We start from the raw sequence: 10,091 nt of genomic DNA on the forward strand, positions 1-10,091 counted from the left end.
CTGAACTTAGTGTGGGGTGTAAGAAAACAAAATTAGTATGCTTATATTGTGCCAAAGTTTTTGCGGGTGGAGGCATTAATCAATTCAAGCAACATTTAGTTGGAGCAAAAGGAGAAGTGGAACAATGTTGCAAATATCCTTAGGATGTTCGTCATCAAATGCTTTTAAATCTTCAGAGGATGTTGAAAAGAAAAAAAGAGCTAGAGAAATGAAAGTAGATTTCAACCCATATAGTGCTGAACAAAGAGAGCATGAAGAGAGGAAGATTAAACAATTAGAAGATGATGATAAAGGTGAAGACGATGATGATGATGAAGCCAATGGTAAGAAGCAAATGTTACCACCGAAGGTTGCCAATAAAGGAAAGAGTAAAATCACTAATGTTGTTAAACAATCAACTGCAAGTTATGGAAAACAAAAATAAAATGCAATATTAGGGGCATATTTTATTCCAAGAACAACTCATAGTGCTCAAAAGTCTCTCCAAAGTTGTTGGAAAAACAAAGAAGTTATCGAACGATGTGATCTTGCTATAGCAAAATGGATGATTGATGCATGTGTGTCATTTAATGTTGCTAACTCTGTTTACTATCAACATGCTATAGATGGTATAACAGTCATGGGTCCTAGTTATAAAAGACCAAATTTGTAGTTCTTCAGGATACGAGAGGAATTTGAGTATTTTTTAGCACATCCACTCTAAGAAGAGAAATTAGTTGAAGCATCACAAAATCAATGACCTAGTTTACATCCACTACAATTTGAGATTAAAACAAAAGTATTTTCTTTTATCTAATTCTTTAAAAGTTATTTATTTTATTAAGTAGCATCATTAATACTTATATTTTGTACCTGTACTTTGATTTTATAGAAATTATTGGAACGGACGGAATTACGATCCAGTTAATTTTGAGACATTTTCTAACACTGAAAATTAGATAGTAGAAGATAATCCATCATCTTTAACAACTGAAGAAGTAGAAATCATTCACCATGATTTATCAACCATGACCATTCAAGATACTTTAAATGAAGGTAATAGAAGATTTGATCCTTTAGTTATAATTTTGTTGAAAATGAATTATTGTTTAACATGTAATGTTTATTGGTTAATTATGTTTCAATTGTAGATTTGATAAATATAAATGAGATTGAAGATGAATGTGATGATGAAGATACATAGGAGAATGATGATGTTTCGATAAGCATTAATGAGGTTGGCTCAATTCTATTGACATTTGATTCAAATTTTGCTTCTATGGATACTGAAGAATTTAATGCCTATATTCAACCCAAATAAAGATGTTATGTTAGAAAAGTGTTGTCATTCTAATGAGGTCTTGTACTTTACAATTCTCTTTTTACAATTCTACTAATGCTAAGTGTTTAGCATGTTCTAAAATGTTTTACTTTTTTTATGTAGCTGAAGATGTTTATTGATGGATTCTAATGCAAAGTGAAGTTCGGATGTTGATTCATGGATTCTAATGCAAACAGGATTTTAAATGTTGTCACCTTATATCTATCATGTTACTTTATTTATTTCTAGAACAACTTGTTATTTTATTATCCTTATTTTTAATATCTTTAAATTATGTTAAAGATTTGTTTATTCGAAGACATGCACATTATAATCTATTGATGCTAATTAATTATGCTAGTACATATATTAATGTGATATTTTCTTGATAATTATGTTAGCATATATGTTAATATGATATTTTATATCAAAACAACTATATTAATGTGTCTTGGTGTTTAATCCGGGTGGATCCAGGTTGACCCACAAGACTTGTGACCAGTCACTTTATCGGGTCAATAATCAGGTTAGATTTTATAATTATGGTTTGAAGTGTTAGTATTTATGGTTTGTTTAAAGTTAGTATGAGTTTAGAGTTAGAAATACTATTTTTAGTATATATCACGGTTTCCACCGGCAATCATTTTTAAAAGTCGTTGATGGGAACTATTGTGCAATGCTATCTTTAGCAAATAAACCTCTCATGTGTAGGATATGATTCACGTATACCTAGAAATTGGTTGGGATCAATTGACTCAATTGCTCCCTTCATTAAAATATATATATATCAATAAAAATAGCAACATGAATGATGGATGCCAAGAAAAATAACGACAGCGGGAATGCAGCGCCATCTAATTAATTAAACAAAACCTAAAAAAGTTAAAAAAGAAATGGCATTACCATCGTGGTTTTCATGGTCAAAAGAAATGGGAAATATAAGATTGGTAGGAGGATAAGGTGTCTCCTAACTAAGCTAGCTCTCACACGTTGTAGCTCCTTCTCTCTCGTCTAGTTCATGATAGAAACACGACTTCTCCAGTCAGGTTTTCTTTCTTACATTCCATCTATATTTTAACGTCATAATAGAGATATAATTGTACTGAATTAGCCTTAATTACGTATTAGCATCTGGATTTCTTATTTCTCTTCTTGGCTGTTCTTTATATTTCTTAGTGTCATTGTCTTGCTTCTTGTACTGTTTATGCTAATTGGATTTGGCATGGAAACAGTTTTATGAAGATTTGGATTGTGAATTGCTGTCCTTTAACTGTAAAAACTGTGAGACTCTTTTTGGCCGCTAAGAAACAAGGGGAAAGTGTATCGAGAATCTTAAGGCTGTGTTTTGCAATGTTGTGAGCTCTCAAGAATTCTCATGAACAACTTTTTGTCTCCAGGTTATTGTAAAATTAGCCCTTGATGATACTTGATAGATTAACAAAAAATTGAATTTTGGTTAAAGCAAAGTGCTAAAAGAAAACTTCTGAAGCTAATCTTTGGCTAAGGAAGATTATGGCTGATCTTGAATATCTGTTTCTATTCAAGATCTCTGAATATGAATGGGCTACTCTTCATATTACTAAGATTTTATCACTGTGAGCTGAGGCTTTTTATGTGATATGGTCTATTGTTGTTCCGTGGAGCCTGATCTCTTAAGCAGTGCAGTTTTGACGTTTAACCTTGCATTTGTTTTTAGAATGAATAAAAAACATGATGGTGCTGTTCATTTGTTTGAGTTATTTAGTCTTGGAAGGAAGGCAGGGTTGCAATGATTCTATGGCATAAACTACCTAGCATGTAGTTTTATAACTACACAGTTTTATGCATGTTAATCTTGCCTTGCTACTGCTGGTGATTGTGAGGCTTTAAGAACACCATACTTGTTACCTCTTCTACTTTAACATGCATAAAACTGTGTAGTAACAATATTCTTCAAAAATAATCTTGCCTTGCTACTGCTGGTGATTGTGAGTGAGGCTTTAAGAACTCCATACTTATTACCTCTTCTACTAGCTCACATTTTGGTGAATGTGGAGATCTCTTCCTCAATGTTTGCACAGTTCCTTTTGACTATTTGTGATTTTATTTTTAAAACGGAGTGTCTTTCAGTGGTAGATTCTCTTGTATCATTTATGAGATCAAGTATTGTGTTACTATCAAGAGGACTTACTACTGCATTATTGAGGATGGATTCTGTTAAGCTTATTCCTCTAGATTGATTTATTCATCGGTGCTGGCTTTTCTGAACTGGAATACTTTCTGCAACTGCTTCTAATTGGCCTGCACGGGGAGAAAAAGATGATGTTTAACACCTAGAAGACTCATACACACAAAGGCATGCACGCATTTCACTGACTTCTAACAGAATTTTGTACATAGGCACAGCCTTTTTGAAGAATATATTTGATTCTAGTGCCATTGTTATTTATTATGTTTCTCATGTTCCTTGATTATTATCAGAAACAATTATGGAGGAGGGATCATCAAAACCTTCAAATTCATCGTGGGACAAAATTCTCAACTTGAAGCACATTACTATGGAAGGATACAAAAGAAAGCCAATCTCGCACTGGATTCTTCTGGCTTTGAGCATCGTGGCCATGCTTGTGGCATTTCCTGCATCAAGCCTTCTCACACGGGTCTATTATTCGAATGGGGGTGCAAGCAAGTGGATTATTTCATGGGTGGCAGTTGCTGGGTGGCCTTTAACTGCTTTAATTTTGTTTAATTCTTACTTCTTTCTTGATAGTTCTCCCACTCCTCTGACCTTCAAACTCCTTGTTTCTTATGTTGTGCTTGGTTTCTTAAGTGCTGCGGACAATCTCATGTATGCATATGCCTACGCATACCTCCCGGCATCAACTGCTGCTCTTCTGGCTTCATCATCCCTAGCGTTTTCTGCTCTATGTGGATATTTTATTGTGCACAACAAACTGAATGCTTCCATGGTAAATGCTATTGTCATAATTACTGCTGCAATGGCAATAATTGCATTAGATTCGGATTCAGACAGGTACGATTATGTTACTGATCACCAATATACCATGGGATTTATATGGGATATTTTGGGATCCGCTCTTCATGGCCTCATCTTCGCTCTCTCGGAGCTAGTTTTCGTTAAGTTGATGGGAAGAAGATCCTTCCATGTTGTGTTGGAGCAGCAGGTCATGGTTTCTTTCTTTGGTTTTGTATTTACCACCATTGGGGTTATTGTAAACAACGATTTTGAAGGGATGGCATCCGAGGCTAGATCATTCAAGGGAGGTAAATCTTCTTATATCCTGGTTCTTGTATGGAGTGCCATTACTTTTCAGCTTGGGGTGTTGGGAGGAACTGCTGTGCTTTATTTGGCTTCCACTGTGATGGCCGGTGTTCTCAATGCAATAAGGGTACCAATCACAGCTATTGCTGCTGTTATTTTGCTACATGATCCCATGAGTGGTTTCAAGATTCTTTCCTTATTAATCACATTTTGGGGATTTACTTCTTACATATATGGAAATTCCTCAGCTAGTAGCGAAGACTCCCCGTCATAATTTCTTGGTAAGCTCCCATTGTATCTTTTTTTCTTTTTTGTTCTTGCTATATAGCCTAGATTACGTTTCTGCACTACATGTAACATTACGTTATTGCTTTGCTTGTAAGTTGTATGGCACGTTCAGAAATGTGTAAAATAAATACATAAAATTTCTACAGAAAGATTTACATAAATTGACGCTGCTAAAGTGGTATTTTCCTCCTTCACATATTATATTAGATTGGAGTAGCCAACCTTTTTGTAAACTTTACATCTATCTGATAACATTACTGCCATTGATAAAAGAAAAGCTTTGCTTGTCTGTTTAGAGGAGTTCTTAGGGTGGTTGTCACAGAACTAAGGAAGGCCGGCATCAAATATTTGTAGGGAACAGAAATGGTTGAAAAATAAACATATAGTGCTGTGTATAAATCGTTAGCTTGAAGAACGGACACTTACTCTTTGCACCCAAGGGAAAACAATTTAGAAAGATGGATTAGGCGTTTAACACATGAAGATGGTAAATTGCTCTATCCAAAATCATGAAAATAAGAACAGAAGCTTGGTAATGAAGCATTGTACAATAAACATCATGTTAGGGATTCACCATAACTTGAGCAACCATCCTCTTCACCCCTCAGTGCCACAGGCCATGGCCATGGCCATCCATTGTCATCCAGAAGGTATATCATGGCCATAATTGAAACTTGCAGGCATTTTACATCGTTTGCATAATGACGTTCAAAAAACTTACGGGGGAATTTTGACATCCTCCATTCTCTGGCCTACATTGCAAGTCCATTTTCAGCGCTTATCATGCATGCACTTCGCCACACGATAACACAACCACGCACTAGGATTATATGACCAAATAAAAATGCACAAGTTGGTCAATGGTCCTGGAAGAAACAAAAATCTGACCAGATCAAACTTGTTATGTCAGTTGACAAATGTGAAAATGTGGTCTGCCCTAACTATTCCAAGTAAAAAATCATCTCAACCAATCGAATTGCGATTTTTCTGACGACAGGACATTATCATATGCCTCAGGCATAACTTCGAGTCCTGGTTTTAAGTTGGAAACACCTTGGCTGGCAGCAGCTAAATCTAAGACTACTTGCCCGTCTTTTGACCCGACAAACTACTCATTAATCTTGTATTGTGCTGATAATTGACCATTAATGGAAAATGGGGTATCCCAGCTTGGCATGCTTAAACTGGAAAAAAGCACCATAACTTGAGGAACTTTTCCAACCCTTAAAAGGATTCAGCAAAGCCACAGGATTTCTCGTAACCGAGCTTAAATAATCACTAAAGCTAGCAGCCTCCACCTAATCCAGTAGCTACTATAACTAGTATTGTGATTTGAGGACGGATCCAGACACAGCACGGCACAAGATTCCCCGTCACATTCAGAATAATCACAAAGGTGAGCACCACTCACCTAACCAGTAGCCACTGTAATGAATGTTGTGATTAGTAGGGCGTTGGTCCAGACACAACACGCCTTAGCGACAGTGACAATGACAGTAGACATGGATTGGCTTGTAGATCTATCATTATATAAGCTAAAAGGAAAAAGGATTGGCCGCATAACTTTATCGATCTGAACGTAACACAGATGAATGCGAAATAGAAATATATATAAATTCCAACCTGCTGATAACACAAGTTCCCTTCATCAGGGAATCAGCATTTCCCGGGTCCTTCCCACCTCCTCCATTACATGCCTTGCGAGTTTCAATTCCATAGCTAAAATACCGTCTTATAAGTTTGTTGTACACATGCATAGTGGATAAAAATCCTTGTTAGCAACATAAAAGAAATCGTTTTGCCATCAGCTACAGCTACTGCTATAGCATCATATTCAATTTTTAGGGCCAATGTCCTTAAGGGCACAGATCTGCTCCTCTCCCATGGCAGACATGACAGACACCACAAGGTCCTTCCCTTCGCCAAATCCATCTTTAATCTGTATACACGAAAAACAAACACAAAATTTCAGTTTTTGGGAAGAAAACCATCTAGAGCCTATGTGAACAGAGAAAGCTCAATAAATAATAATGTACAGCCAAGCCAAGCACTAAACATGCTTCAGAAAAGAGAGCGCATGTAAAATACCTGGGTAAGTAGACTGTCATCAGTGGGAAGCCTCAGATCATCCTTGGTATTTCCATTTTCAGTCAAAAGACTCACCTACATGATGTTAAACATCAATTAGTTAAGTAGCTATGTTTAAAAGAACAAAACTGAAAAGAGAGACAACTGGCTCAATTGGAAACATTTGCTTTTGCCATTTTCTCCTGTCTAGGGCTCCACAGTCTTCCTTGAAGGATGGTATTATTCAATATGCATCCAAACAATGGTTGATATTAATACTTTGACTTTTGAATTCTGCAGTTCATGCTCCCATTTTAGTTGAATATACACCATAGCGCCTTAGGGACTCATGTAATTTAGCACTACACATCAGATTTTAAATTCAAAGTCTTTTATACATGTAGATGAGAACATCAAATGGTAGTTTTTTCAGTTAAAATTATTCATAGCAAAGATGCATGCAAGAGATTATAGTTGAAGGTTCCCAACTTGCCCCAAGCCAGTTTAGTAATCAGGCACAAAACAGAATTCACCCAGACAAACATTGGAAGGTAAACAAACTTACAAAACCATCTTCAGAGATATCAATCAATTGATAATCAACACGATTAACATGGGGAACCTGTCAAGGAAGAAATTTATCAAAATGAGACCAAAATAACTTGTGTAAGAAGGAAAAAACATGTATGAAATGTAAGGTTAGCAAGAGTATTACATCACAGTTGTGAGATGAGGGCACAATATCTTCAAGCTTTTTCCCATTAAATATATCAATTCCCACAAAGTGGCACTTAGCATGTCCGTGCTTGCCTGTCTTTGAGGTGGAAACCTCAACAACCTGTTTTTTTAGAAAGCAAAATGTAAATGTTAAGAGATGAAAAGGAAACATGAACTGTGAAGATTGAAACATTGACACCATTAAGGAATCACAATATACCAAATACAAAAACTTCCAATACAATATCACCTCCTCTTTCAAGAAAGTTTCTCATAATATGATACAAAAGCCATATTATAAACTGAGCCCATCATAGCCCTAACATTTTTGGGTTGTTCTATTCTAGCTAAGGTGTGATTGTTTCAGTTATGATGGGGTTTTAGTAAGTAAAATATTCTATGAAAATCAAGACTAAGCAGAGTAAGAAAATGAAGTGGTGTTGATAGAAGCTAATCATCATCAGAGCACTTTGCTCAGCAACTTCAAAGTTGGATACAGCTATGCTCATGTAAGCTTGTTTTAGCATGAACAGGACACAACACCTTATAGCTACTTATATATGTGCTGCCATCTGAGCCAACCAAAGAGAGCACCATAACCTCTCTAAATAATCCTCCAATACATAACTATTGACATTGATACTTTTCATGAAATTTGCAGACGTGCAAGCTACTAATGCAGACATAAGCACAATTTTGCAGAGTTGCAATTTCCTGCATCAGTCCAGCATGACATTTAATCCATGTTTGGCCATGATAAAGAACAGCTATGATTATTGGAACAATGAAAATTCCAATCAACACTTGTTTCAGTGCTGCTTCAGCTGAAGACCTCATCGAAGCACTTATATATGCTTATGGGGTTTTTTAGGAATTTCATGATCTAGTGTTACATAGAACACTGCAAGTTTTTTCTTCAACCAAACTCCAAAAATATGGGGATTGTCTGTAGAGATTTTACAATTATGAGAACTGAAACAATGGAGAAAGCAACAGAAATAATAAAACCTACTTTAATAAGCTAAAATTATACTTGCATGCCTCAAAGTTTCAGTCGATGTTGAGGTACAAAAGCTCATATACTATTTTTTTCTGTGAGGGAATTGGATTACTTACATCCATAATTTTTTAGATACTAGTATCATTACTTTTATGAAAAGGTTTCTATGATTCCAGCTAATCTGTGGTGTACATAAACACAAAAAAGACACTCAAATGGATGCACTCTATCAAGTTCACTAGAAGGCATGGCAAGATGGAGCAAAATTACTTCCTGCCATCTTTGGGACAGCTCGTGTATTTTCTTTTGGTTGTTACATTGCGAGGAGTCTCGGGTACTAAAGTCACAAAAGCAAGGGAGACTTGAGGGCATCACACACGTGCGCACCCTGTGAAAGCTCAAAACTTTCTAAACTTTTGATAAGATAATTCCCACTGTCTGAAATCTTGACACGCAAAGATTTCTAAGCTTTAAATACGATAGTTCCCAATCTGAAATCTTGACACAAAGAGCACATAAAAAGACATCAACCTTTAAATCTACCATTAAAATGCACCAACACACATAACAAAGCCAAACAGACATGCTTAAAAAATTGAAAACTTTTAGATACATAAAACCCCAACTAGAAAATAACAAATCTCAGGATACACCATCAACACCAAAATCAAAATCAACTTTTTTGTAGCATACCCACACAGATTTAATTAATTCTCAATACATCCAAACATTAAATTTGCTAGAAATAACTTCTTTAAAATTGAACTTTATAAAAAAACGATAATCAAATTAAAAAGAACACGCAAGAGATCTGGTAAAAACAACAAAAACCCAGATAGAAATCCGTAACAAGAAACAAAAAAAAAAAAAAAAACAGAGAAAGACCTTGCAAGGGCGGTTCTTAATGACTATGTAACCATTCTTACGGATGGTACCAGCTTGCTGAGGGTAAGTCTTGGAGGCTCCTGCATCAGCCTTGGATTCAAAGTGGTGTTCCTCGTCCGACATGATGGTTTAGTTAGGCTTGGATCGATTCTCTCTCAAGCAGAAAATAGATGAACAAGTGAAAGAGGACGATGACTCTGAAGACACAAGAGGACACCAACACTACTATTTTATGCCTTCCTTGATATATAGATAGAGAAAGACATAGAGTCCGAGACACCCACCTTCTTCTTAAACCCAATCTTGGCCGTTGGATTTTTCCTTGGGTTTAGATTAAGCTCAAGCATTTATTTTCTTTTATAATTTTGTATTTGTTTTTTCTCCTATGTTATGGTTTCACAAAAGAAGAAGATAATTGTCTTTACTGTGGAGTCCCGCTTTCGTTGTTATTCCCTCGTTACTGTCTCTTATTTAAATTTTAAGGATAATCGAAAAAAATCTAAAATAACTTATTTTGAATTTGAATACTTGAAAACTGAGTCATATTTTAAGAGATTTAATTATGATATGAT

General features: G+C 35.6%; 2 protein-coding genes across 4 annotated transcripts; one reads left to right on the forward strand and one right to left on the reverse strand.

The window, feature by feature from the left end:
* The first annotated feature begins 2,120 nt into the window (after nt 1–2,120).
* Nucleotides 2,121–5,044, forward strand: LOC118043846 (probable purine permease 5). Of its 3 annotated transcripts, none has more exons than XM_035051939.2 (3): nt 2,121–2,346; nt 3,410–3,635; nt 3,761–5,044. In XM_035051939.2, the coding sequence occupies exon 3, from the start codon at nt 3,769–3,771 to the stop codon at nt 4,834–4,836; it is 1,068 nt and encodes a 355-aa protein (XP_034907830.1). In that variant the 5' UTR covers nt 2,121–2,346; nt 3,410–3,635; nt 3,761–3,768; the 3' UTR covers nt 4,837–5,044. The 3 variants fall into 3 exon arrangements, with proteins under 3 accessions (XP_034907830.1, XP_034907831.1, XP_034907829.1); XM_035051940.2 differs by having other exon boundaries at nt 3,515–3,635; XM_035051938.2 differs by lacking the exon at nt 3,410–3,635.
* Nucleotides 5,045–6,443: 1,399 nt separating this feature from the next.
* LOC118043848 (eukaryotic translation initiation factor 5A) lies at nt 6,444–9,762 on the reverse strand. Its single transcript, XM_035051941.2, has 5 exons — nt 9,520–9,762; nt 7,633–7,755; nt 7,483–7,539; nt 6,939–7,013; nt 6,444–6,789 (listed from the first exon to the last, which is right to left on the reverse strand). The coding sequence occupies exons 1-5, from the start codon at nt 9,640–9,642 to the stop codon at nt 6,685–6,687; spliced, it is 483 nt and encodes a 160-aa protein (XP_034907832.1). The 5' UTR covers nt 9,643–9,762; the 3' UTR covers nt 6,444–6,684.
* Nucleotides 9,763–10,091: the final 329 nt, after the last annotated feature.

This window comes from Populus alba, chromosome 6 (assembly GCF_005239225.2).
Source record: "Populus alba chromosome 6, ASM523922v2, whole genome shotgun sequence".
NCBI classification, from domain to species: Eukaryota; Viridiplantae; Streptophyta; class Magnoliopsida; order Malpighiales; family Salicaceae; genus Populus; species Populus alba.

Bases quoted from the DNA above. Each gene is read 5' to 3' on its own strand.
- LOC118043846 (XM_035051938.2), top strand. From the start codon at position 2,319: ATGATAGAAACACGACTTCTCCAGTCAG. The intron at 2,347-3,760 runs GTTTTCTTTCTT...GATTATTATCAG, and splicing joins AACACGACTTCTCCAGTCAG to AAACAATTATGGAGGAGGGA.
- LOC118043848 (XM_035051941.2), bottom strand. From the start codon at position 9,642: ATGTCGGACGAGGAACACCACTTTGAATCCAAGGCTGATGCAGGAGCC. The intron at 7,756-9,519 runs GTCTTTCTCTGT...CTAAAAAAACAG, and splicing joins TTAAGAACCGCCCTTGCAAG to GTTGTTGAGGTTTCCACCTC. The intron at 7,014-7,482 runs GTAAGTTTGTTT...AACATCATGTAG, and splicing joins ATATCTCTGAAGATGGTTTT to GTGAGTCTTTTGACTGAAAA.